The 27,044-nt window shown below is 52.0% G+C and overlaps 2 protein-coding genes across 2 annotated transcripts in view; both read left to right on the top strand.

Annotated features, from left to right (window-relative positions):
- COL7A1 (collagen type VII alpha 1 chain) overlaps positions 1–1,118 on the top strand; it is a 32,361-nt gene extending 31,243 nt beyond the window's left edge. The window contains exons 121-122 of the mRNA XM_074878713.1: positions 608–787; positions 931–1,118. Coding sequence (XP_074734814.1) covers positions 608–787; positions 931–980 — 230 coding nt within the window. The 3' untranslated portion in view covers positions 981–1,118. The remainder of the gene's footprint in view (positions 1–607; positions 788–930) is intronic.
- Positions 1,119–6,671: 5,553 nt separating this feature from the next.
- COPG1 (COPI coat complex subunit gamma 1) lies at positions 6,672–26,833 on the top strand. The gene is made up of 24 exons (XM_074879252.1): positions 6,672–6,799; positions 9,918–9,970; positions 10,784–10,864; positions 10,967–11,038; positions 11,853–11,932; positions 12,814–12,889; positions 13,046–13,138; positions 13,472–13,558; positions 13,709–13,866; positions 14,500–14,633; positions 15,413–15,480; positions 16,226–16,414; positions 16,878–16,973; positions 18,348–18,591; positions 18,971–19,046; positions 19,391–19,494; positions 19,604–19,729; positions 20,161–20,229; positions 20,569–20,711; positions 22,075–22,246; positions 23,213–23,310; positions 24,823–24,961; positions 25,907–26,005; positions 26,548–26,833. Exons 1-24 carry the CDS (start codon positions 6,763–6,765, stop codon positions 26,676–26,678), a joined length of 2,625 nt encoding a protein of 874 aa, XP_074735353.1. The 5' UTR covers positions 6,672–6,762; the 3' UTR covers positions 26,679–26,833.
- Positions 26,834–27,044: the final 211 nt, after the last annotated feature.

The raw sequence follows: 27,044 nt of genomic DNA, 5'->3' as shown, positions 1-27,044 counted from the left end.
GGGGCTGCCTGGGCTTTGCTGGGGTGACGCCTCCATATCCCACCTGGCAGCAGGTCCCCATGCCCTCTGGCTGGGGGGATTTGGGATTTGCAGCCCTCTCACTGGCACCCAGGTGGGGTGCACGATCCCCATCGCAGCACTGTGCCATGCATCCCATGAAAACCTCATGCTCCATCCCCCTCACCAAAGCTGTCCCTGGTGATTTGCTGGGTTGGTGGGACCTGCTGCCCCTGGCAGGTTCCCTGTGCTCTTGGTCATGAACTGCAGGAGGGGATCCCAAAGCCCCCAGGAGAGCTGGGACACCCCAGTGGCAGCAGCAGCATGCAAAGTGTCCCTCTGGTACACTTCCAACGGATGTTGTCTTCGTCATGTCCCCGTGCCACCTCCCTCCCGGCTCTATCTCCAGCCTTTGCTGGGAGCTGCCCCTGGGACATGGGCAGAGCAGAGAGATGTCCCCTCAAGCCAAACCCTGCCTGCGCTCAGCTGGGAGCTATCCCCTGCCTTCCCCTTCTGGGGTTTCTCCTCTGCCAAGTGGGTCTGGCTGCCTTCACCACCGCTGTGCTGCCAGCTCCTGCCTGCCCTCACCATCGCTGTTTGCCCCCCACAGCTGAGCCCTGCAGCCTGCCGCTGGACGAGGGGGACTGCCAGCACTACACGCTGCGGTGGTACTACAACCAAAGAGTCACTGAGTGCCGGCCCTTCGTCTACAGTGGCTGCCGGGGCAACCTCAACCGCTTTGACAGCAAGGAGGAGTGCGAGCTGCACTGCAGGCAGCGCCCAGGGGCAGGTGGGCAAGGCATAGCACGGCCACTGGCAGCGGCAGGTCCAGCAGCATCCCCAACCAGTGCCATGGGTTTGGTCAATGCAAAGCTGGGGGGATGATGCTGGTCCCCCACCTCGGCTCTGACACTGCCTCGCTTCTCTCCGCAGATGCTCATGGCATTGCCAGCGGCAAGGCAGGAGAGCAGCCAAAGGCGTAGGTGTGGGCAGTGTCTCGGCAGGCAGGGCTGCCTGGCAGCTGGGCCCGGCTGCCACCCCGGCCGGATCTGGGCTGCCCACCGTGGTGGGGGCTGCGTGCCCACCAGTCCCCAGCAGGAACCTGGTGCTATTTTCTAACGTGTCTTTTTGCTGCTCATGGGTTTTTCCTTTCATATCAGTTTTATTGCTCGTTAAGGTGAAATTTATATCAAATGGGAAACCACCACCCCCCCAAGGCTCTTAACCCCCTTTCCCACCTGGAGGTTTCCTGAGTTGTTCACAGTTTGATTTTTAACTTATTTGCTGCCAACAGGATGACGCTTGGCCCTGTGCTGCCTCCCTGGTGGCCCAGGAATAGAGCTGGGACTTGGCATGGTTGGGCTCCCGTCCCCTCATCTAACACCCTCATCCCCTTCCCTGCCCCTCCACAGACCCCCAACCCCCCCCCCTGCTCCCCACTCTCTGCTGGGGGAGGCTGTCTGCATCCCTGGGCCAGGCAGTGTCTCCCTGCACAGCATCACTCACCCCCCGACCCTGCAACCAGCTCCATCTGAATACATTTCGTCTTAACCTCAACTGGGGTCCGGTTCCCCTTTTGTGGCTGCGATGGTCTAGCAAAGACCTATGGGGAGGCCAGAGGCTTCCTCCCTGCGCTACCCTCCAGCTCACACACCTGTCAGCAGCACATCTGTCTTTAATCCAGGGGGGCTCTCCTGTACCCCCCAGCCTGTCGGGGAAACCCTGAGGATGGTGCTATGTTAGAAGAGGTTCCTGCTCACCTACGCTCACTCTCAAAGGCTTTGTGAAAGCCATGTCAGCTCCCGTGGGTTTGCAGCCCCTGCCTTCCTCCAGCCCCAGGGCTGAGTGGGACGTGTCCCCCTGCCACCCTGGGGCCTGGGGGGCTGCGGACTGCTGGGCAGGCTTTGTGGCACCCATACGTACCGCTGCTCTGTGTATATCTGTATACAGCGAATGTATATGTGTACCGATGCGGGAGGGGGCTGTGATATTAAAGCTGTGCTCATGGGGAGATGCCGTGCTTCTTGGCGTGCCATCGGAGATGCCTGTGCAGTTTGGGGCCAGCTCTTGAGCCAAGCGTGCCCCCTATGCACCCCAGGAATGGCCTTCTCAGCTGCTCATTGCCGGGCAGTGCTGTCTGGGGGTCCTCACCCCCAAGGGACCCTAGTGCCCTGTCCCTGTGCCTGGCGCGTGCCTAGCTGACGCAAGCCAGGCCATGACCCCCCAGCTGGGCCATGACATGTCAGCACGTGGGGCTGTGGTGCTGCATGATGTGCTGGGTGAATCAGTGCCACCAGCTAATTTTGGCTGCTGGGGTTGAGTTCCTGGCCGTTCCCCCGAGGAGGAACAGAGCTGGCGTTATTTTCTCTCCCTGCCCCCGCCGGGGAGGCTGGCATGGGACGGGTCACCCTGCGGCCACGAGGCTGGGTAAGACCCCCAGCGGTCTGAGCACCAGCCCCAGGTGCCCTGGCTCCTTGCCCTGGCCAACTCTATGGGCTGAGCACCCACCAACTCATCTCAGGTGCTTGCCCAGCCTGAGAGCCCCTGAGTGCTCCCACAGCTGCTAAGGGGGGCATTTGCGGCAAAATCCTTCTGTGTGGGGCTCACCCTACAGCAATGCCTACAGGCTGCTACCCACCATGGGCAGCTGGCAGAGGGGCTGGACCAGGCTGGACTGGTGCAGGTGGGCTGCAAACCAGTGGTGTCCTGGTTGAACTGGTGCAGCTGGCTGCAAACCAGTGGCCCAAGCAGCACTCAGGGGTTGGCACAGGAGGAGGAGACGTGTCTCTAGATATATCCCCCCAGCTGGCCAGGGCCAGGGTGTCCATCAGGATGGCAGCACCAAACTGGCACCGGGAGATGTCCAGGAGCCTCATGCGGCACAACGCCTTGGGGGCTGGCACTTGCAGCCAGTGCCACAGATGCCAGCCAGTGGCGATATGCACGTGTGTTTTCTCTCTTCCTTAAGTGATTAAACAAGGCTGGCAGGAGCAGGAAGGCTCAATTAGATGGAGAAAAAACATCTCACGAGTCAGATGTGAGATGATTACGTCTGAGCTGCCCTAGGTTCCTGGAATCCCCTCCAAATGCAGCTGATGGAGCTGTGAGGGGGCACACACCCACCCACGGCCCGGGATGATTTCATCTGCTATTAGGCAAAATGTATTAATAACATTGTGTCCCCCCCTCCCCCGCATGTCACCGTCACCCCCTCCATGGGTTGGAGGTGGAGCTGGGGGCAGAATAAGAGCCAGGGCTTGGTGGGGAGCAGGGCAAACCCCCAGCTCGTGGTCCCCGCACCCTGGGACCATTGCCTGAACATCGGCGGGACTAGGACCTGCTGGAAATGGTGAGGCTGCGCCCTTCGGTGATGCTTTCCAGGGGGCTTTTAGCTGGGAAATCGATTACAGGGGGTTGGATGCTTTTCACTACCCTCTTCCCAGCCCGTTAAACGGCCTCTGGCTGCCTGCTCCGGTACTTTCCAAAGGGTTTCACACGGTAGATGGGTTGCAGGATGTTGGATGCCTTTCACTGCCCTTCTTCCAGCTGGGAAAACCCTGCTGGGCAACTGATTTAGGGGAGAGGCAGCCATACAGCAGGATTTGTGTGGGGGTTCCCCCTGCATCTGCTCTGACACCCACCCCACAGCACAGCACCCTGACCCCCACTCTGTGGCACAGCACCCGGCATCCCCCAGGGCCCTCCCTAGGACCAGGGTGGGGGATAGGGCAGAGGAAGATGCTGAGGCTCAGCACAACTCAGTGCACATGGCCAGACTTGTGCCCTTGCCACCCTACTGCAACCAACCCACTGTGTATTTTAGGCCAAGCGGCTCGTGTCCCTCCTGGTGGGTTGGCTTTTGCCTCCGAGAGCCCGGTAGCCCCGTGGGGGATGGCATCTGCTGGGGAAGGCGTGGGAGGAGGAAAGCCCCACAGCCTGCACGGCCCCAAAACCCTGGGCACGTCAGCTTCCCTGGCCAAAGGGCAGGTCTGGGCTGGGGAGCAGCTGCTGTCTCCAGGTAGCCACCCTGCCCCAGGTCGGAATGTCCCTTCCTCTGAGTGGCAAAGGGCTGGAGGGTGTGAAGTGGAGGGGATGGCCAGCGTCCAGCCAGGGGCTGTGGGAAAGGATGGGGACACCCAGCTGATTTGCTTCTCACATCCCCTTCAGCCTCCCCAAAACTCTGCTCCATGCAAAAAGGTTAAAATCAGGGTGGAAAACTGAAGGGTCCCCAAAAGGGAGGTGAGCCCCCACTGCCAGGCATGCCCAGCTGGTGGGGGGAGTGGGGAGGGTCTGCATGTGGCACCCCGGTGGGGACTCATCCTGCCTGGAGGGCTGCAGGGCCATGGCAGCATGATGCGGGGGATGATGCTCAGCACTGACCGGCTGCTCCCCACAGGCGCTCCCAGCCAGGCCGTGTTGCAGGATGCTGCTCACCTTCCTGGTGGTCCTCGGGGTACCGGCAAGAGCCTGGAAGGGGCTGAGCCCTGAGCGGCTCCTGCTGGGCCCCCAAGCCAGGGATGGAGGCAAGTTGACAAGGCAGGAAATCACCGGTGTTAACGAGATGGTGCCAGGTGTCCCCGAAATGAGGAAGGACGACCATGGATCTGGGGCAGGGTCTCATCCGGACACAGCCAGCCTGCCGCTGCTAGAGGGCACAGCAACAAAAGCACTGCCCTGGCCGATGAGCCCAAGTGCCAAGAGACCTGCTTCTGCGAAAAAGGTGAGAAAGGTGTCCCTGTCACTTGATGTCCCCACCCACGTACTGAAAATCCTACTCGACCTGGACAGAGAGAAGGAGATGCAGGCCAAGGCGGCCGCCAACGCTGAGCTGATGGCCCGCCTCGGGCGCAGGAAATGAACCTTCCCGGCTGGGGCACGGCTTCTCGGCCAGGGCTGGAGGGGGCACGGATGGAGGGGAGCAGGGGGTGGCATTGGTATGCCCACGAGGGGCCACAAACACGGCACCTTGTCCCCCGGGTCCCAATGCCCATGGCAAAAGCAGCAGCCATGGGAGGATTTGGTTTACTAACTGTCACCTCAGCACCACTGGAGAAGATACAGCTGGGTTTGCCTTCGCTGGGGCCAGTGCCAGAGCACAGCCAGGTCGCAGCCCTGGCACCACCAGGATTTCTGTGCCTTACTTCTCTCCCCTCTCACCCGTCGCTGGGATGTCTCCAAAAGGGCTGCATCCAGCCAGGCAGGTTTTCCCTTTGCCGCCTCTCTCTGGGTGGCTGCAGCACACAAAATACTCCACGAAGCTCAGCTGAGCCTCAGAATCATAGTTGGCAAGCTTGCACAATAAAACGTGGCATCAGACACGACTTGTGGTGGTTTATATCAGTCCTGCAGCCCTGTAGACCCCCATTTCATGTTCCCTCTCCCCAGAGCTGCAGTGGGGGCACATCCCAGGCCAGGGCCGGCACCAGAGTTCGTTAAACCCCAAATGAGAGGTGTCAGCCCTTGTACCAGCAGCAGGGCTGGCCCCCAGCCCAGGGTTCCCACAGCTGCTCTAGGCCAACGGGGACATCACATTGTGCCTCCGGAGCCGCCGTCTTCGTCAAGACTGGGAGATAAGAGCAGTGCGAAGCAGAGTGCGGCCGCCCCGTGCAAAGTACAGGGCGGCGCAAGCAAGGCAGAGCCTGGGGGACGCCTGCCACACAGGCCGCTGGAGCTGGTGGGGGACATGGCCATGCTCTTTGAGGATTACCTGCTGCAGGGTGAGTGCAGCCCCTTTGTCTTGGAGCAGGTGCTGGCTTTGGGAAGGGGGCAGAAGCAATCGGGGTGACCCTGCGCCCCATGGGAGGGACATAGTTTTGTAGCCATTGAAGGGATGTGCCAGCAGGTGGATGGGTTGGGGTGAGGTGGCGGGGTGGGTAACAGGTCCTTTGCCTTCCCCACCTGCCCCAGGGCCCAGGCGATGCCCGGGCAGCGCTGGACCCCAGGGACACCCCGCTGCAGCAGGTGGGTGCCGCAGGGCCGGGCTTGGGGGTTTGGCGGTGCAGGGTAGAGATGGGGTGCCGGTGGCAGTGGGGACATGGAGCACAAGAGGAGCTGCCAGAGATGGTGTGTCACAGCGGGGATGCTCCAGGGCAGGCAGTCCAGGGGACAACTGCCCATCCCCAGGAGGGGGTTCTCCCCCACCATCCCCCTCATCCCCCGGGGCACTGAGCCCCTGCCAGGATCTCCCCCTTCCCATGTCCTGCCACATCTCCCCTCCCCGAGTCCCAGTGTGCCCCCCTTTGCTCCAGTCCCCCTCTGGCCCCGGTGTCCCCCGATCTCCCCAGTGCCCCACTGCCCTTCCCCTCGCTCCCAGGGTGTCCCCCTGCCCGATGTCCCCCCAGGGATCCCCACGCCCAATCCCAGTGTGTCCCCCCATGCTGTGTCTCCTACAGTGTGTCCCCCCATTCCCAGTGCCCCCACTTCCAGCCCTGACCCAGCTCCAGCGCGGCCCCCAGGCCCAGACTCCCTCCTAGCCCCGCCCCCGCCTCCCCGCCAATCAGACTGCACCCTTCCCAATCGGTCCCCGCCCCCCCTCCTGTCAGTCACCGCTCCGCGCCACACCCCCGCGGCTCGGGCCGCCGCCGGGAGCCACGTCGGGGGGCGGGGCCGCGCCTGCGCACTGTGGCGGGTGGTGGCAGTGACAGGCTGGCAGGAAGGGGCGGGGAGCAGGAAGGGGCTGGCGGTGGCACCGGCACCGGGCTCGGGACCGGGACTGCCACGGGGTGGGAAGGGAAGGGCCTCACCGAGGGGCCGCTCGGCAGCACCATGCTGAAGAAGTTCGACAAGAAGGACGAGGAGTCGGGTGAGGGGAGGCGGGGGGGAGCCGGGCTGTGAGGGGAGAGTCCCCCTGTGGGTAGGGGCGGGAGCTGTGAGGGGAGACCCCTGCTGTGGTTAAGGGGGGAACGGAGGGGAGACCCGTCCTGTGGGTAAGGGGGGAGCTGAGGGGAGATCCTGCTGTGGGTGAGGGGGGAGCTGTAAGGGAGACACTGCTGTGGGTAAGGGGGGAGCTGAGGGGAGATCCTGCTGTGGGTGAGGGGGGAGCTGTAAGGGAGACCCTCCTGTGGGTAAGGGGGGAGCTGAGGGGAGACCCTCCTGTGGGTAAGGGGGGAGCTGAGGGGAGACCCCTGCTGGCGGTGAGGGGGGAGCTGAGGGGAGACCCTCCTGTGGGCGAGGGGGGAGCTGTAAGGGAGACCCTGCTGTGGGCGAGGAGGGAGCTGTAAGAGGAGACCCCCGAGGGAGGGAGCTGTGAGGGTGCCACACAGCTTTGCAGCAGGGCTGGCTGATGTGCTCAAGAGCGCAGTGGGAAGCAGTGTGGAAGCCCTAGAGCAGTCTGCTGCCGTCCTCTCAGTGCTGCAGCCAGAGGCTAAACCAGTTGCATTGGCCCAGCACACCGAGGTGACCTGCTGCATCACCAGGTGTGGAGCCTGAGACTAAATATTGAACATATTAGCCCTGTTCACAGTTGCCCAACTCTCAAACCAGGTGCTAAAGCAGGGTAGAATCCAATTTGTAGTTTCTGGTGCTTTTTCTGACACACCTGGTCTGCTCTTCCAACAAGATCACTGCCACTTTCAGTGGGTCTGAAAGACTGAGAGCACTGAAGAAACATGAAGTGATTGCTTGGCCTTTGAAAACTTTAGGCCTGAGTAGTAAGAAAGAGATTGATATTTTATGTGGTGTGGAATTGAATCTAGATATGACAGTGTTTACGTTCATGGTTGTGCCTTGTGGTATCTTTTTCATCTTCCCTGTGAAGCTTTCTGCGTAGCTTGTTCTGCATAACAAGTCAGCGTGTCCTGAAGCGAATTGATTCAGTGTAAATCTTAGTGATTATTCTGTGTGACTCTGCTTACTTTTTATTTTAATGTGCATTAAATGCTTTGCCCTTGTTTGCCTTGTCCAAAGCCTCCAGTGACATCTTGATATAAGTAGAGGATTTAGTGATGCAACTGTTGGAGGGGAATCGCTCTTGACTTTTGTTTTTGGGGCTATTCTTCATTTGCACCTGCCACATGCTTCAAGGTATTGGCGTTACCTATGGCCAAGGCTGGCAGGAGGTGCACTTCCTTGTATGATGGTGCTGACTCTTGTTGATTTTGTTCATACCAAGAGCTCACAGAGCTCTCCTTTCTTCTTTCTGCCACTACTGCTTGCATGCTTCCCAACATTTTTCTTTGCTATTGGATTCACTTCTCATCCCGTTGCTTGTGTCTCAAATGAAGATTCCTAGCATTTACTGCAGGTAAGAGAAAGGCAGGTGCCTTTTTCTTGTGGATTGCGTATATGTCCAAAATATACAGCCTGAGTGCTTGTCATTCTCAGTATTAGGTGGAGCGCATCATCCATGAATGTACAGGCCTTGGATACCTATTTTTTTCCCTGTAAAGGCTAACAGGACAGTCTTTTTGTTGAGATGAGTGTGTCCACTTAATTGGCTTCTGTGTCTTTGCTTTTCATGGATGGTGTAGGTAGCCTTGGATGAGCTGCTTCCTCTGGCTCTCAGAAATGCACTTTGAGATGTTATTTTGGGCATATAATTGTTCTGAGATCCTTGCTCAGTTGGTGGCTATTTCTCTGCAAATCAGTACAAATTGTTGTTAGTCATCCGGTACTAGGAGCTTCCTGAACACACAGCCTCTGCCTTCCCTGCATCTTTCTCCTTCTCTGATGGAAGAATACTTTGACACAGGGTGCTGTGAGGTCCAAGACCTCACGTACAATATATTTCAAGATCCTTAGTGCTATGAAAGGTGAAGAGGTGGTGCTCTGTTGTTCATGGCTGATTTAGGGACTGTAGACATTCAGGGCCATGGGAAATATGGTGTTTCTGGGCAGGTTTTTTGGAACACATTTACATGCTCATACTAGAACTAGTTCATATTCATACTAGAGATGTTTTTGTTCTTTATCCTTGTTTTTTTCTCTCCTCAACCCCACATAAGTATCTGCACTTTGTTCAGCCACCTACTGCATTTGCAAACTTCTCCTGAGCCAAAGGAGGGCAGTTTATGAAGCGGGAAGGAGCCAGAGTGCAGATGGGTTTCCCTTTAAGTATAAGACTTACTCTTGCAAAGGCTCCTGGCACTAGTGTAGGATGCTTCGAGCCCAGGTCAGATCGGAGCTGCGCCCAGGAGCTGTGCTCTGTAGCAGATCAGGCTTGTTAAACATTGGAACAACGCTGGAGATGGCTGTGTTTTGTCCCAGGGCCAGACTGAACATAGGTACTAATTAAAACCTGCTTATCAATAACTGGCAGCTTTTGAAAAGCTGCAGCTCACAAATGCTTTGGAGGCGAGCTAATAGAGACCATGCAGAACCATAGTGCTTTTCCCTCTGATTATTTCATCCTTAATTGGCGAGGTTTTTAACAGAATAAATTATATTAAACAATTAAGTGGAACAATGAAAGTTACTCTGTGTCCAGACTCTAGTCCACTGTCTTGTTCTCTTAATTAGTGATAGAGCCAAAAATACTTTACTGGTGGATTCCTGATTGGTTTATAAAGCACTCCTGACTCACCAGTCTGGCAAGCAATACCTCTTTTTGTCTGAGCTCTTGTTTCTAGGCCTGTCTTATTGATGCTCTAACTGTCAGCAAGCTCCCAGCCCCAGGGATGGAAATAGGTCTTTGGGGATAACAGTGGAGCAGTTACTTTCCAGCTAATCAGTCCACCTCAGCTCATGGCTAGTTACTTCTGGAGGGGATGACAAATCAAAGAATGTCCTGTCTGCTCAGCCTCCCCTAACTGCTCCGAAGACATCCAATTAACATTGCTTAAAAGAGGGAGCTCTGTTTGCTTAGTATTCATGAAACATTTGCCCCAAAACACTCAGTGTGTTTTTAAAATATGGGCATGGTTAGAAAGTTGCTTTCCCATAGCACTATCCCTGGAAAGACTTTGACTCTCTTTATTTTGCAGGTGGGGGTTCCAACCCATTCCAGCACCTGGAGAAGAGTGCAGTCTTGCAAGAGGTAAATCCTCAGATGATCTCCTCTGTGTACCCCTTTCTGAATAAAGTCTCTCCCTCTTGAGTAGGTCACTGAAGAACTTCAGCAAAGAAGTGGGGGTTTGTTACAGTCCTGCTAGCTCTGAAGGAAATGGGCAGCACTCCCGTTAGTTCTTATTTTATTGTTGGAGGGAGGAAGGGAGAGAGTTGAAATGGTCTCTGTGACTATAAATAGAAAAAGACTGTGAACTATATAAATAGTAATAAAATGAATAAAATTATCTGGGAAAGCTCACTCTAAAACAGGAAGGTTGGGAGATTGGCTGTGAACACCCCAAATGCCTTGCAGATGACAAAGTTAATGAGTGGGGTGTGACTGATTATTGAATAGTCTATGAATTTGCTCTGAAAAAATGCCTTTCTATTCAACAGTAGGTAAACTTCTTGATCCCTGGACCCTGTTGTTTCAGCGTTAACTGTTTGCTTGCAATGTGGTGAATGGTGTTGGCTCCTGTTAGCCTCGCAGAGCTCGCGTACATCTGTCGGAAGAGTAGTGTTTTAGCTAGCACACAATCCAGACTTGTGTGGGTGAAAGTGTGGTGAGGATTTGGCCTTTAAACCTTAATTGCACTTGGATTTTCAATCCCAGACTGTAGAACCAGCTGTTTAAGAAAGTTCCATGTTTAACAGGAATTAAGGGGAAATCTGATCCAAAGTCATTAAGAATCTTGCCATACCTGGCTCACAATGCCTTGTTTGTATTGATGGCCAAGACCAGACAGGACAGTGTTTGCAAGGGGTGTTGGTGTCAGCATCCTTGTCTGTGCTTTATTTCCAGGCACGAGTGTTTAATGAGACTCCCATAAACCCACGAAAATGTGCTCATATCCTCACCAAGATCCTGTATCTCATAAACCAGGTAAGGGAGAGAAAATTTACACCTATACAGAGACACCTGCAGCAGGTCCAAAGCTGGTTGTGGTAACTGGGATTTCCTTCCTTCTTTCCAAACATCTTCTAGGGGGAGCACCTTGGTGTCATGGAAGCTACTGAATCCTTCTTTGCTATGACCAAGCTGTTTCAGTCCAATGATGTGAGTCTGCTTGTTTTTTTCTGCTGTATTTATCTGGTGGGACAAGTTGTCAACAGTGTCTTTTCCAGCCTTGAGATGTGTGTTTTTATACTATCAGCTTTTCTGTCCTTCCTGGAGCTACGTGATCTGAGTGGGAAGAGTAGGATGAAAGTTTAGAAGCAGAGATCAGCTTCTTAGCCCTTCCCAGACCTTGTAGTAGCTTAACTGATGCGTTCTCTGTTCCTGAGACAGAGATTCCTCCCTCTGAATTGTTGTTTAACTCTTGAGATTGTGCTAGGCAGGGATCAAGCATATAATCAGCTAAATACACTGTGCTTTGTGCCCAGCATAAAAGATCCTGCTTCCTGCTGAGAGTCAATGACTGTGTGTCCTGGAGGAGGCCAGGAATTAGTACCTACCCACAGCAGTAGTACCATCACTAGCTGTCCCTCAAACCACAGGGCATTAAAATCATGAGACTGGTGTAGAAATCCCCAGACTCAGGAATATAAATTGCTGGCCTTCTTTCTTCTGAAGCATCAGGGTGCCTTCAGCTAATGATTTCAAGCTTTTCTCATTGGTCATGTGAATGATAAGTTAAAGATGAAACTGTAGATCCAGCTAAATGTGGTATTTCTGCAGCTTCACCCTAAGATTGGGGGATTTAGAAGAGGAAGGGGTGTTTCATACATCTTTCACACTGAGGCACTGGGGCTCTCTGAAGGTATCAGGTTCTTGATCTTCACAGTAAAATCATGGAAGCAGATTGAAACTGAAATCCCTTTCTATCCAGTATCCTCTCAGATGATGTCTGTCTTCCCTCTTTCCTTGTCAGCCAACTCTTCGCAGGATGTGTTACCTGACTATCAAAGAGATGTCTTCTATTGCAGAAGATGTAATCATTGTTACTAGCAGGTCAGTCACTTCACTTTTCTTACTGTTATGTTCACATGCCCTCCAGTAATACCTGTCCAACCTCTTGGAGATAACTGTAGTCCCTAAGCAGGTTGAGGATAGGGAATGCCCTTGGTGAGGAAAAATTTTTCCTTTAAAAGAGGCCATTAAAATACAGACATTGAACTCCTAGTGATGTATGTGAAATATGCTGTGTCCCCATATCCCATGCCTATGGGTGTTTGGATTGTCTCTTCTGGTTACGTGATAGGGCAGCATTGCTGTGTTTTCCCCTTTGCAAAAAGCGGTTTTATTAACTCCTACTTTCCTCTCTGAATGCCTTGAAGCTTTTTGTAGATTTCTGGCGTAAATCTCAAGGCTTTCAACGGGTAGACAAGGATTTACTGCTCCTGTAGCAGCACAGGATGTGACTTCACTGGGGAACAAAATTCCCTCTGTGAATCATTCCTGAATTGCTGATCATCCCACTGAGAGGCTGGTGCAGTATGGGGAGACAGGAGCCTGGGGCTTTAGGGTCTGCTGAGGGCCGAGGCCATGCAGCAGGCAGAAACCAGCCCCAAGTGCTGTGACGTGATGAACTCCCATCCCCTCATAGATGGTCTCGCACTGACCAGGACCCTGGGGAAAGGGCAGGAATGAGCATTCAGTAAGGAAGGCAAATGCCTCAGGGGTATGTGTGCATGCTGCAGCCTCGCTTGGTGATCAGGAGCCCATGCAGCCTACCTGCCTTCCCAATCCAGTGGGACTTGCCTGAGGCCCACAATTACCTGCTGGGCATTCAGCTGTGATGCTGGCTGCCTGCTGCTCTGTGTGCACAGTGTGTGCACCTGAGAGCTGCTGGCTCAGGAGTGCAGTATTGAGAGCTTCCTGTTTTCAACCAGCTTGACCAAAGACATGACTGGGAAGGATGACAATTACCGAGGCCCTGCTGTGAGAGCGCTCTGTCAAATCACTGATGTAAGTGCTGCTTTTCCCTGGGGGCAGCCCTAGGCCCTTCACCTTTCCCTGCTTCACCCCATCCCATCTTCTACTCTGCTTTTCATGCTTTTGCATCTCCCCTTTCATGCTCCTAACAGCTTTTCCATATCAGCTGTTGTTTCCCTCTCCCTGCAGAGTACCATGTTGCAGGCCATCGAGCGCTACATGAAGCAGGCGATTGTTGACAAAGTGCCAAGTGTGTCCAGCTCTGCTCTGGTGTCCTCCTTGGTATGTACTCCCTGCAGGGCAGGCCTGAGGGACAGTTAAGCTGGGAATCATCATCTGTGGTGGGACTGGATGTGTTGGGAGTTTCAGGGTTTTGTTGTTGCTGTTCCTCTCCTTGTGAACTGAGGGACTGGCACTGACTTTGTCGGAGATCATCGACCTCTTGAGGCCGCAGCTGTCATGGCCAGGTCTCTGCATGCTGATCCCTTGCTCTTCTATAAGTGCTGCTGCCAGCACCCTCATGGGGAAGGCTCTTTGCTTCTTAATATGAGCTGTGATTCCCAAAGCTTCCTTCATCCTCCTCTCATGGGTTGTCCATGGCTTTGTCTCCCCCAGCACCTGCTGAAGACCAGTTACGATGTGGTAAAACGCTGGGTGAATGAGGCTCAGGAGGCAGCTTCCAGTGACAACATCATGGTGCAGGTAGGAAACCCCCACCAGCACAGGGAATAGCAAACACCAGCTGATTGTGGAGCAAACTGCTCGAGCTCAGCCAGGCACCTCTGGGCAACAGAGGGGATAAAAGTGGAAAGAACACACTGTGGGTTTGTGACAATCTCTTTCCCTGCACAGTATCATGCTCTGGGCTTGCTCTACCATGTGCGGAAGAATGACCGCCTGGCAGTCAACAAGATGCTCAGCAAGTTCACACGCCACGGCCTCAAGTCACCATTTGCCTACTGCATGATGATTCGAGTAGCCAGCAAGCTGCTGGAGGAGGAGGCTGGCAGGTGAGGGGCCTCCCTTGCCCTGCTGGAAGAATTTCCTCAGGTCCTGCTTCCATCTCCTATTGCAGGCTCTCTTGCCATCTCATGAGGGCATTTATTTCCGCCTTTGAAGAGCAGCATGCAGCTTCTTCCCTCTTATTGTTGGGTAAAAGGCAGCAGAGAAAATACAGGATGCTTTCATCATTGTTATAAGACGGCTTCTGTGAGTCTTGTGTGTGTTCTTGCACATCAAATACTTTCTTGTTTCTCTGGACTGTTTTGCATAGCTGGTCTTTATTGAGGTAGTCCGCTTCATTTTCTCTGTCTTCCGCAATTACTTGGCTACCATGTATGCAGTGTGTCTTCCTGGTAGATAAGACTTGTGGTGTGTACAATCAGCTCTCAGTGTGTGAGGGCTGAGGGAGATTCCCTTTAGGCTGTAAGGCAGAGGGTGTCTTCTCAGAAGGCAGCCTGACTTCCAGCCCAGGCGTGCTGGAAGTACAGTGTAATGACCACTGCAAAATCTGGGGACAATAAGTCTATGGCTGGTTTTACCTTTCCAGGGACTGTGGGACCTGCCCATTTCTGCTGTTGGATTCTTCCATTTCTGTTAGCACCTTTTGTTTTAATTCATTCTTCTGGTTTTTTGTCCCTTAGTCGCGATAGCCCCCTGTTTGATTTCATCGAGAGCTGCCTCAGAAACAAGCATGAGATGGTGGTCTATGAAGCTGCATCTGCCATCGTTAACCTGCCCAACTGCACTGCCAAAGAGCTGGCTCCAGCTGTCTCGGGTAAATGTGGCACTCACGACAGTGGCGAGGGGATTATGGCCCTGCAGTGGCCACACTTGCTGATTACCCCAAGAAACAAGGACCTTGTGTAGTTTCAGGCTTGTAATGCTGCTGTGCCTTTTGTTGCTTTATGCTGCTGCTGAGAGCCTGTGGTGTGTGTGAATAGCTTTGCTCCTGTAAAGGTATTTGCCTGGTGTGTTCAAGTGTGGGTTACTGGAGGGGTCCTTTCTTCCTGTGAAACAGGGCTGAATTCTAACTGATAAATCTCCCTGCTTTAGACTGAATGTAACCGTGCAAGAAACCAAGGTGGTGGGGTCCTGCCTTCCCAGCTCAGTCCAGTCCAAAGGTTCTCCTCAGCTGGGACTGTTGCCAGGTGGGGAGGCTGTGTGTTGCCTTTCTGCACAGGGAGGGTGCCCTTTATGGGCCAGCCCTGCAAAAGGAGCAGGGTTTGCACAGAAATGGAGAACAGTAGTTCAAATTGACTTAATAGGAAAGATGACATGGTGATGAAATTGGCTTTCAAGAGGAGTGAAGGATAACAGCACCATGGAAAAAGAGGGAGGTGGGTAAGAGCTAGTTGTCAGCAGGGATGTGTGGCAAAGGGGACAAGAGCGAGGAGGGGAGGAAGCTGGTAAATTAACAGTTGCTTCTTAAGCATGCTTCTAGTTACCTTGTGTGTGCAGCTGTCTCTTCACTGAAGCTCTTGCTTTAGGTATGAAACACTTCTCAATAATAGATTGCCTAAATGTCTGCCTTTTGTTGGTTTTCCCACCTTGCAGTTTTGCAGCTGTTCTGCAGCTCCCCGAAAGCAGCACTGAGATATGCAGCCGTCCGTACCCTCAACAAGGTAGGAGCTGGTCTCTCGGGAGCTGTGATAGTTTCTCATGTGCAGGGTGATGCAGACTTCAGAAGAGAAAAGGGGCCAGGTTATGTGATGATTTTGTGTGAATAACCTCTATCCTGGGCTACAGCCTTACATTTCATTGCTTTCTGAGTGGAATAAAACCTCAAAGAACACTTTACAGAAGGAAAAAAAAAACCACAATCATTTCACAGGTCTGTATAAGAGTGTCACTGGTCTTATGTGTTACTACTTTCCCTTCCGAGCTTCCTGTGGTGAAGGAGCTACTTGTAAAACAGGCATCAAACTCTGATGTTGCTTCTTGCCTGCTCCATGCCACTCTTTGCTCCAGCTTTGCCCTTGACCTTGTAAACTAAAAAAGAAAAAGACAGAATGGCAATGTCTGGTAACTGCTGTACTTCCACCCACAAAGCTGTTCTGCACAGCTAGGCTCGCTGAATTTTTGCTGGGAGTTCATAGCTTTCTTTTCTTAATATATAGAGGAGAATGAGAGTTAAAAACAGTAAAAGATCATTTATTACTACTTTTCCAGCAAGAGATGCAATTCTGCAGAAGAAAGAGCTTGTTTCTTTAACCTCAGTTCAGTTGTTTGTCTGAGATGACCTTCATGTACAGTCTGTAGCATTTATTTTTACAGAAAGGAGTGAGAGCTAATAGAGACTTGGTGGGTTTTACCATCTGGGCCTTTTGCATCTGTTGAGTGATTTCCACTCTTCCTTCTCTGCTCTAGGTGGCCATGAAGCACCCATCTGCTGTGACTGCCTGTAATCTAGACCTGGAGAACCTTGTGACAGACTCCAACCGCAGCATAGCCACCCTGGCCATCACCACGCTGCTGAAAACCGGCAGTGAGAGCAGCATTGACCGGCTCATGAAGCAGATCTCCTCTTTCATGTCAGAAATCTCTGATGAGTTCAAAGTAAGGAAGCAGGAGGAGGAGGGACACACAGGTTCCTGGTGTTTGCCCATATTTGTGTGTGCACTCTGAAACCTGCATGGAGCTGCTCCCAGGAACTGGACTGCAGAGTATTTGCAGGGAAGAGAAAGAATCTGAGGCTCTCGGCCTAAGCCATGCCTTTGTCATACAGCACCCAGCTCCAGAGTCACATGCTCTCTTCTGGGGAGATGCCTTTTGAGAATTAAATCTCTTTTTCTTCTTTCCAGTGGGTGTGGGCTTTTGCTAGGGTCTGGCCAGGGTATAAAGATCAGTCTCCTCCAATTCTTAGGATTGTACCTTCTGGAACTGCATTTGTTGGATAAGTAAAGGCAAAACTGTAGCTTCCAGTCTAGGGACCAGCACAAAATTGACACAATTCAACTATTCTTTTTTTTCCTGCCTGGTGAGACAGAATCCTTTTTTACTTGCCCCGCTTTTCCTGCAGGTCGTAGTGGTGCAGGCCATCAATGCGCTGTGTCAGAAGTACCCTCGCAAACATGCTGTCCTCATGAACTTTCTCTTCACTATGCTTCGGGAAGAGGTAAGTTTGCAGGACAACTACTTTGTGTTCCATGTTTGTATGCATGAACTGCAGGACTGCACAGTGGCCCTGTGAGCGTCAGGCTTTTACTGATAATGCTGTGCAGTAAGAGCCTCTCTCTAAAAGGCTTGCAGTCTAACTGACAGAAATGGCCAGCTGTGCACAATAGTTACACGCATACTGCCAGGCATATTTTGAATGTGGTCTTCATTCTTTGATTTTTCTGGGGGTTTATTAACTCTCAAAGCAAATGCAGGCAACAGCAGATCTGTTGGCAGTCCATGTGTGTTTCACATTTGAACCAGCTTTCTTTTATACTTTGACAGCAAATTCCAAGAAGTTTTGTCTTGTACACAAAGATTTGATAACAACCTATTTATTGATGACACGGGACCCCTTTTGTTCTGTTCTCTGTGCTGTGGCAGTGAAGGGATCACGAGTACCTATAACCATTCTCTGCATTCAGTCAGACATAAATTGCAGAAAGACAGCTTTACAGAGGTTTGCTGAGGCTGTTTCTAAATGAGCTAACATGCCTGCAACACAGCTGGCACCACTGCTTGCTCTGACATCACTTTTTGCCAATTACAGCCTCTTGTACAGACCAGAGCATCTCATTTTGCTCCTGTGAAAAATGGACCATTCTCCTTTCCCAGATTTTCTGTGGGTGGATGATATAATTTTGAATGTGGTTTTGTAGTTCAAACCATTCTGTTTAAAAGCTTTTTAAAATCCAAAGTAGCTCCAGAAAGATCCCCCAAATGCCCAGCACTGTGCATGTAATCGGCAGAGGATAGTGTGCAGTTTAATCCCCTGGTGTGTATCGAGGACACTAGTAAATAATGTCTGAAGAGAACCAAGCATTAACGGCATGTCAGGTTATGGGGTGTGCCTAGGGAGGTATTGATTGCCTGCCTTCCCACACTAATGGGCTATTTGCTGGGTCCTGCTGTGGCAGATATGATCCTAATATATTGTGATTCATTCTCAGATGTCTGGTGCTAAAGGGGAGAGGGTTGGGTTTTTTCTCCTCCCATGTGGCTGTTCTTATGTACTGATTCTAGCAGCAGAGGATTTTGAAGGAGATGTAAACCCTTCAGGCGGATGGATTCTTCTACCCTCTTTAGGTCTTGTTTTTATCTTCACTGCAGCCATTCTGAAGGGAGCTGGCAAGAGAACTTGAGTATTAGCTGGCCCTCTGAGTGTAGAGAGGGTCAGAAGTGGGGGCAGCATTACTGCCCTTCTCCTTTCAAATACAGATTCAAAGCACTAAGTGCGAATGACCTCTTCAAAGGAAATTCTTTCCTGTCTGGCTAGTTCAGAGTCTCTAAAATACTGAGATTTTCAGCTGAGCAGTTCCCTTTTGCTCCTTAGGGCGGCTTTGAATACAAGCGAGCCATTGTGGACTGCATCATCAGCATCATTGAGGAGAACTCAGAGAGCAAAGAGACAGGCCTGTCTCACCTCTGCGAATTCATCGAGGACTGCGAGTTCACTGTGCTGGCCACTCGTATCCTCCACCTCTTGGGGCAGGAAGGGCCCAAAACCAACAACCCCTCCAAATACATTCGCTTCATCTACAACAGGGTTGTTCTGGAGCATGAAGAAGTCCGGGCAGGTAAGAGACACACCTGGAAAGCTGTCAGCCCTATGACAGACCTTCAAGGAGACATAGTGTATGAAGACCTCTGCTTCTGAGAATTGTGATTTGCTCTAGTCCTGAGCAGATCTTTTTACACAGCAAAGATCCTGCAGTAGTATTGATGAAAGAGGTGGCCTGCAGCTGAGAAATGGGGAGGGAGATGCAGTGACTCTGAATCTAGACAGAGGAGGTTTGCAGGCACTTCGCTTTAATACATCTTCCTCTTTCTAGTCACAGTAATGCTTTATACTAGTGCTAGCATCTCTGACGTGGCATTTGATCAAGGCCAGGAAATGGAGGAAACTTCAGCTGATTTCTTTGCTTTCTAAATCTGTTTTCATGACTGGTGCTACAGGTGCTGTAAGTGCCCTGGCCAAGTTTGGAGCCCAGAATGAAGAAATGTTACCCAGTATCTTGGTGTTACTGAAAAGGTGAGTTGTACGTCAGAGTTTCTCCATATCCTGAGTCAAAAACCCTGTTCACTTGAGAGCTTGTTAGCTTCCCCGTGCATGTCTAGTCTCTTCTAGTTGTGGACCTGAGAAAGTGCAGTGAGTCCCCAGGATCCTGTGACGGGCTCACCACTGCGTTCAGCACCACAAAGTGGACAGAAGCCAAGTGTGGCTGGTCATTGCCTTTCTAATACAATTACTAGTGGATTGCTGGTTGTCTGCTATGGCATGTTCTTTCTCGCCCTGTAAGGTGGCTTAGTTACCCATTTTCATTTGCATGGACTCTGCTGTCTTGCACTGAAGAAAGTTTTCCACTTTTTTCTCAGGTGTGTGATGGATGATGACAATGAAGTGAGAGACAGAGCTACTTTCTACCTGAATGTTCTGGAGCAGAAGCAGAAAGCCCTCAATGCTGGCTACATCCTGAATGGTAATGCAGGAATTCCTCAAAACAAGTCTGCACCTCTTTCCTGGTTTAACAAGTGACAAAAGAGGTGGCATTATCTGTGGTTTCAGTGACCTGTCCCTTCTGTCCCCAGGTTTGACGGTGTCCATCCCTGGCCTGGAGAGAGCTCTGCATCAGTACACCCTGGAGCCCTCCGAGAAACCCTTTGACTTGAAATCTGTTCCTTTGGCAACAGCTCCTATTGTCGAGCAAAGAGCAGGTGAGGAACAGTCCCCTGAATGCTGGTCCAAACTGACAGTAATTCCCTTGCAGCTCCAGTCCTCAGACAGGCAACTGCATTGGGCTTGCTGGGAATTGCTGAGCTCCATTCTGTTTGATTTTTGTGGGATTACATCTCCTGTAAAGACTAAGGCCAGCAAATCTGGTTGTTCCCACATTAGTGTTTCAGTTTAGTTGAGCTGCTAATAATAGTAATAGCTGGTAATCCTCACTGGAGCTGCTGCAATTCCAGAGGTGTTTAGGAAGCTAAATACGGGTGTCTAGTCCATAGCAAGATGAGCAATGAGCTCCCTTACTCTCTTTAGTCAAATCCCTCTCCAGACATTGATCTGTTTTCTGATTTAGTTACTGCTTACTCTTCATCTTCGAATCTTTTGGGTTTTTTTTCTTCGTTTTCTTTTTCTTTTGCAGAAAATGCCCCTGTTGCTGTAATCAAACAGCCAGAGAAGGTGGCAGCAACACGGCAAGAAATATTCCAAGGTAAACTGATGCAAAGCCTCTCCTATGCCTGTGTGTGAGAACAACATAGCCACCTCTTTCTGAGCCTTCCTTAGCCCTTCTGGCTTTTTCCCATCTCCTTTCAGAGAGTGACATGGGCTCCCAGCTTTGTCAGCTGTTCGCTCCTGGGGGTTGGGGTTGCCTGCAGTCCTGTTCTTTCTATCTTGCAATAGATGTGCGATGACTCTGCCTTTAGTTTATGGATGTTTGTTGAATAGTTCCTTGCTGCAGCAGCTTCTGGCAGCTTAAACGAGGGCTTTGAAACTGCTAAAAACCTTCCTGTGGGTTGGGGAAGGCAATAGTTTGTGTCGTCTGTTTCAGAGCAACTGGGGGCGATCCCAGAGTTTCGGGGACTGGGCCCACTCTTCAAGTCTTCCCCAGAGCCTGTCGCCCTGACAGAGCTGGAGACCGAGTATGTGGTCCGTTGCACCAAGCACACATTTGTCAGCCACATGGTGTTCCAGGTGGGTAGCTGTGGCACGTGGTGCTGAAAGAGGATTGGAAAATAAGCTCCTGACCAGTTTAAAGCTCCACTGGGAAGAAATAGCTCAGGGATATCTGTGTTCAAAGCACGTCACTGCAATGAGGAGTCCTTAGTTTCTCATCCAGGGCAGCAGAGCCCCAGAAACAATTAGTTAGGGAGCGTGTGTGTGTGTCTGAACAATGCTTAAATGTACAGTCAAAATAAATGAAACAAGCACTAGATGGGGCTGTTCTCACTGAACAGTCGGCAAGGGCAGCTGTGTTCTTTCCTTAGGGTCCCCAGGCACGTGGTTTGGGCATAAAAGAGTGAAACTTACTGTATCCGAGCGGCTGAAAAGGGTACCCAAGAAAGGGGCATGGTGGGGGAGAGCTCTTCATCCCCTGTGTTTTATTTTAGACTGTGTAGTACAGGGTTTTTTTCTGTATGTCTTGGCCTTGGCTGTACCGCCCTGCTGCTGCATGTGAGATGTTAGGATTGATGTGCCAGCATCTTTGCCTGGGCCTTGGGGAGTTCAAGGCACAGCGAGTCCTACGCTAGCCTGTGAGCAGCAGTGTTTTGTCCTTAGCCAGCTCCTTCTTCAAAAGCTTGGAACTGCTTACACAGCCCCCATAGGGGTTGATCTTTGTTTCTGTTGTCCATCCACCAGATACAATTGTATGAGGTTAAGTGGCTTGTCATTGCAGCTGGAATGAAGTCTAATCAGCAAATTTAGACTTGCCAAAACCATCAAGCTTGCTGAAACTTGCTCAAACTCCCCCTAGTTTGGGCTGTGCAAAGGATCACTTTCCCATCTGTTGTGGGGCACTGTGTCCCTGTAGCATCAAGTGACAAGATGTAGGCAACACAGCGCTCGCATTTCCATACAGCAAAGAGTTAACCTGGGAATTACTGTCCAGGGAGAAAGGACAAAGTACATTTAGAGGAAAAAGTTCCATACAACAGGTGAACTGAAACAGGCAGAAGCTGACACATCCCTGTGCTCACTGGATTTGTGCTCCTGCCTGGGTTGCAGAGGGCAGGCATTGGGTAGTTGTGTGCTGGTTCAGTTGTTTCCTTTTAAAAAAAAAAAAAAAAAGTTTGCCAGAGCACTGGAGTCCCCTGCAGGGTTTTAGTTTCTCCCTCGAAGCATTTAAATGTGTAGCTTGTAGTCACAGTTGTTCTGTGACTAAACTGGAACGCGTGAGCCCTGTGACTAGCCAGCTGATAGCGAGGTGCACTGTGAAACACAAAGAGCTAGGGGTTCACAGCTTGACACCCTGCTCCCACTCTGCCTAAAGCGAGTCTGCTATTAGATCTGTAGCGAGCAGCTTCAAGATGTTGCTGCTTTCCTCTTCCCTGTTTAGTTTGACTGCACGAACACCCTGAACGATCAGATCCTGGAGAATGTCACGGTGCAGATGGAGCCAACGGAGGGGTATGAGGTCATTGGCTACGTACCTGCCAAAACCCTGGTGTACAACCAGCCAGGTACCTGCTACACGCTGGTGGCACTGTCTGAAGAGGATCCAACAGCAGGTAAACAGTTTGCTCTCTGTTTTCCTAACATCCCCCAAAGTAAGCGTACTGTATTGCTTGCCTCCACACGTTCTACCTTGCGTCCTAGACAGGTATTTATAGCCTGGGTGTGGGTGCAGCCCTGAGTGATGCGGAGCATGACTTCTCTTTGCTGTCAGGCCTCCCTTCTCCTCTCCTGGTTCCCTTGTGCTGTAGCATTGTCGAGTCAGGCTATGAGAGCTGGCAGATGAGCATTCAGCTCTCTGCTGAGTTATCTCCCATGCACAGTCCTTTAGCCTGTCTATTCTTAGTGTTAGTATGTGAGGAGGCTGGTACTTGTGAAGTGCTGTAAGTGCCCAGGTGCTCTGAGTAGCACAGGGGTATTTCAGACAAACCACTAGAATTTCAGGGATGTCTGTTGGAACTGAACATTTATCACTGTCCAGAACATGAGCCAGGCCTTACCTATGCTTTGGTCTCCCTGGTTTGTGTTCTGGGGCTGCTCACCTCTGTGGTTGCTGCTGTTCACACAGCAGTGCCCATGTTAGGGTTGAGTCATCGCTTCCCCTCTCGGCCGGGTGGTATTAATCAGCTGCTGTGCTGCAGTGCGAGGCGGCTTCATTTCGGAAGTGCATGAACTGATCCCTAGATAAGGATCTCGCCTCTTCATGAGGCGCTGGTGGGACATGTTTAGTTACACAACTTGAGACTCATTGGTAATAGCGGTTGATCTGAGGATTATGGTCTTGTACAACCGTCATGAGCCCATCTTTATTACTGTTTGCTAGCCTTAATATTACAAATAAATACCTTGTTCTTGAGAGACGGAAACTGTTGGAGACCCCCCTCTAGGTCGCTGGCTAAGCTTGTGCTGGTGACAGTAACGGGGAGACCCCAGCTGCCCCAAATCTCCCAGCCCTGTTCTGCTGCAGGGGAGTGCGGATCTGGTGGTAACGTGGGCTTTGCCTTTGCCTCCCCTGCCTCCAGTGGCCTGTACCTTCAGCTGCATGATGAAGTTCACTGTCAAGGACTGTGATCCGAACACAGGAGAGACGGATGACGAGGGTTACGAGGATGAGTATGTGGTAAGGAGCTGGGCGTGTACCTGATCACAGGAACTGCTGGCATTTTGAGGGTTATTGTGATCTGTACTTAGATCCCTGCAAACAGTGATGTGACCACTGACACTGATGTGGGCAGGATCGCCTGAAGAGGGGGTTCTTGCTGTCTCCGGTGTCTGTCCCAGGATGCAGATGCGGGTTTGCAGAACTTGCTTTGTCTTGTTCGGAGCATCCTCCTGTTGCTCTCCAGGCAGACACCTGACTGCAGGATGCCTGTGTTTTGGGAGGCCAAGGTGTGTCCTCCAGCTTTGGCTGGCTGTGCCCTATGGGCTCTGGCAACTGCACAGTCAGATTTGTGGAGACAGAGGGCCTTGGACATCTTTTGTTCTCCGTGAGTTGCTCTCCGTGGTGGCACAGTTAATTGCCTAGTGGCTTGCCTGATACAGGGAGATTGCCATCCTTGTTCTTGCTCTGGGGAAGGTGGGCTTTTCCCTCCACAGCACCAAGACCGATGAAAGCACCGATGCTGCAGAAGCACCTCTCTTCCAGGCTTTGCCATTTACAGGCAGGCTGTTTTACCACAGAGGAAGAAGCTTGAATTTAATGCTTGGTCAGAAATTGAGACTAGCTCGCAGAGGGTGGTGCTTACCCTCTGCAGAGGAAGGGATGTTGTGACACCACCTCAGCTTGCCCTGTTAGCTCCAGAGGCTGTTTTCTATGCGTTGCCTGTCACTGCTGTGAATCTGATTAGAGGCACTGCTGTGCAGTGAGTCACTGAGGATGTAGCATCCTCCCAGAAGGAGTGGGGAGAGTTTTTCCCAATGGAACATGGAAGGTTAACCCCTCTCTCTGTTTCCCACCCAGGGCAGTTGAGTGATATTTAATCAAACTCTTCCGGGTGTTTCAGCTAGACTCAGGAGGAGACTCTTTCCTGCAGCAGTCGCTGAAATGAATGCAGGCTGGTGTCCGGCCAGCTCTGGCACTGACTGCCCTTCGATACGTGCTCTGGAGGGACAGGCCCGGTTCTGCCTCGCACAGACACAGTCACAGCAGCAGTTCGGCTAAGCTGGCAGGCAGCGCTAGGTGATAGCGAGCATCTGCCAGTGTCTCACTGTACTTTACCAGCCAACAAAACAATAAGCCAGAAAGGCAAAATAGAAGCTTATGTGCACCCTGGGAAAGCAAATGCTGCACCTGTGTGAGCACAAGCAGTTTTTTCTTAGGTTTTGGTTGTTCCTCTGTTTTGGACCTTGGTCCAGTGGTTTGATCTCTGTCAGGCCAAGGGCTGTGCTTAGAACAGAACCTGCTGTGTGAAATGGCTTGGCCAGTGGCTTTCCCAGGCCTAGCAGTTGCTCAGCCAAGCCGTGTTTGCTCAAGCAAACCAGAAGAGGCAGGGCTTGCTCTGACGTATCCATGAGTGGAAGTGAAGGCTGTCTCCTACATTCACCTGATCTCAGGAAATCCAGTCTAAAGTTCACTCTGGAGAGAGCAGGGTTAAGAACAACCATGTTTCACTTGAACTTCTTCTACCGCCAGCTTGAAGACCTGGAGGTAACAGTGGCTGATCACATTCAGCGAGTTCTGAAGCCAAACTTTGGAGCAGCCTGGGATGAAGTGGGTGACGAGTATGAAAAGGAAGAGACCTTTACTTTATCTGCTATTAAAACCCTTGAAGGTAAGGGGGTGTCTGAGCCCAGCAGAGCTCTTAACATTCCCTCCAGCAGGCAGAGTCTGGCCGCACAGTCTGGCTCACTTTAGATCTCTCACAGAAAGGCTAATGGGGCAAAACCCTTCACAAGCTATTTCACTGAAGCTGTTAAATGCGGAGCTACAGTTACTGTGATAACAAGTTAGTTCAGGTTTCAAAAAACCAAATGAGTATTCTGGGCCCTGTGGAGACCAGGCTGGGTTGTGGGAGGCAAGAGAACATCTCGCTTTGCTCTCGCACCCTACCCTCCCAAGCAGACAGACCATAGCTCAGCTGTGAGCTCCCACTTCCCTTCTTGAGACCAGTAAGAAAAGATGCAAAGAGCAGAAGACATGAGGTTGGTGGGCAGGCTCGTGGTGTAAGCCCTCTTTCATCGTGTATTAGAGTTCTTTTATTTTTCCTGAGAAGCCTGTAAAAACAGTCTTTTTGATGGCTTAGAAGGGTGTCCTTGTCCTATAGCCATCTCTGGGCTTCCTTGCCCAGCCCCTTAGGATTTGAAACACCCTCCCTGAGGCCTCTTCAAATTCCTCCTGAAGACCTGTGTCTCCTGCAAGATGTCTCCTTCCTTCTGCGTCTGTCCCCAGAGAAGCAAGCAGGCTGTCGGGGCTGTGCAGTAAGTGTGCAGCCAGCTGCACTCCCCTACTTCCGTAGTCTGACTCATTCACCCTCTTCTTTCTTTTGCACCTTTGCTGCATCAGATAACAGAACTGCCGTGTGGCGGTGGGTATTTTGTGTGTTGCCTTTGCCTCCCTGGTGACCTCCAAAAACACTATCCTGGCCAAGTGTCCCTCAAGACAAGGAGCATGAACCCTAACATATGGGGAGGGCTTGAGTCACCTTCAGGTGCTCTTTGTGTGTCCCTGTTAAGATACCTGCAACATGGAGCCTATTTTATCTACTTTTTCTTAACAGAGGCAGTTAGTAATATCGTGAAGTTCCTGGGGATGCAGCCCTGTGAGCGATCGGATAAAGTGCCCGATAACAAGAACTCTCACACTCTGTACCTGGCAGGTGAGCTGTGGGGTGAGGTCTCTGCTTGAGGAGCAGCTCTTCGGGAGGTTGCACAGAGCTGCCTGCTGAAAATCAGGGCAGGAGTTTCTGATGGAGCCCGCTGCGCTCCGGGTAGGATCTGGAGGCTTTGGTGGCGCGGGGAGTGTTGGGATCAGCCCCAGGCTCTGCTGGGTGCAATTTGCTGTCTTCATGGCCTGTGGCACCTCGTTTGGAGTGAGCCTGTGGGGGAAAGTACAGCACCCGTGCCCAGCAAAAGGGATGTGCGCTGGAGCTGGTAGTCACAGAAGGGAGTGCCTGGATCTTTTCTCAGCTGGAGTTTATTTTACACTTTGCTCTCATGAGTTTTACAGTAGCAAGAGGCCCAGGTATGTTATAACGAGTGAGAAATGTGCTGCTCGAGGGTCTCTCCTAGCCCAGTGCTGGGGATTGGCCAGACTACCTCCAGGAAACCTGCCCTTGCCAAGCAGTAGTGTTCAATTCTGGGCTTGCAGGGGAGGGCGGCCTGCAGCGCGCTCACTCCTTCCTCCCACTCTCCCTTCCAGGCGTGTTCCGGGGTGGCCATGACCTCCTGGTCCGGTCTCGTCTCGTCCTGACAGACACGGTGACGATGCAGGTCACCGCCCGCAGCAGCGAGGAGCTCCCAGTGGATGTGATCATGGCCTCCGTCGGATAAACCGCCTTCTCCAGGACTGTCCCCAGGCCGAGCCCCCGCGGGCAGCGCTTCTTTCTCTGGCAGCAGCGTAGGGATCGCGTTCACCACAGCAGCTTTTGTGTTCTCTGCAGTACAGCTGTACTGGGGCTCTGTCTATAAAATAACGATGTTTTCAAGGTCTGGTTTCGCGAAGCGCTTTGTCCCCGCACCGGCCGGTTCCGTAGCGGGTGGCCAGACGGCGCCAGCCGTTCCCTGTCCTTCTGGTGTCGTTCCAGTAGAACCAACCCCCCGTCGGGGCTCCCCGGGGGGCGGGAGCGGCGTTTCCGCGGTGCGGGCCCGCCGCGGCCCCCGCCCCGCCCCTGCGCGGCCGCGCTCCGCCCTCCGCCG

This window comes from Strix uralensis, chromosome 10 (genome assembly GCF_047716275.1).
Source record: "Strix uralensis isolate ZFMK-TIS-50842 chromosome 10, bStrUra1, whole genome shotgun sequence".
Taxonomy (NCBI): Eukaryota; Metazoa; Chordata; class Aves; order Strigiformes; family Strigidae; genus Strix; species Strix uralensis.
This window is presented reverse-complemented; position numbering and strand designations above follow the sequence as displayed.

What these genes read in the sequence shown, in the direction of transcription:
- COPG1 (XM_074879252.1), top strand. Translation starts at nt 6,763, where the DNA reads ATGCTGAAGAAGTTCGACAAGAAGGACGAGGAGTCGG. An exon ending in GCTGGCTCCAGCTGTCTCGG is followed by an intron (nt 14,634 to 15,412) that starts GTAAATGTGGCA and finishes CCCACCTTGCAG; the next exon opens with TTTTGCAGCTGTTCTGCAGC. An exon ending in ATCTTGGTGTTACTGAAAAG is followed by an intron (nt 19,047 to 19,390) that starts GTGAGTTGTACG and finishes CTTTTTTCTCAG; the next exon opens with GTGTGTGATGGATGATGACA.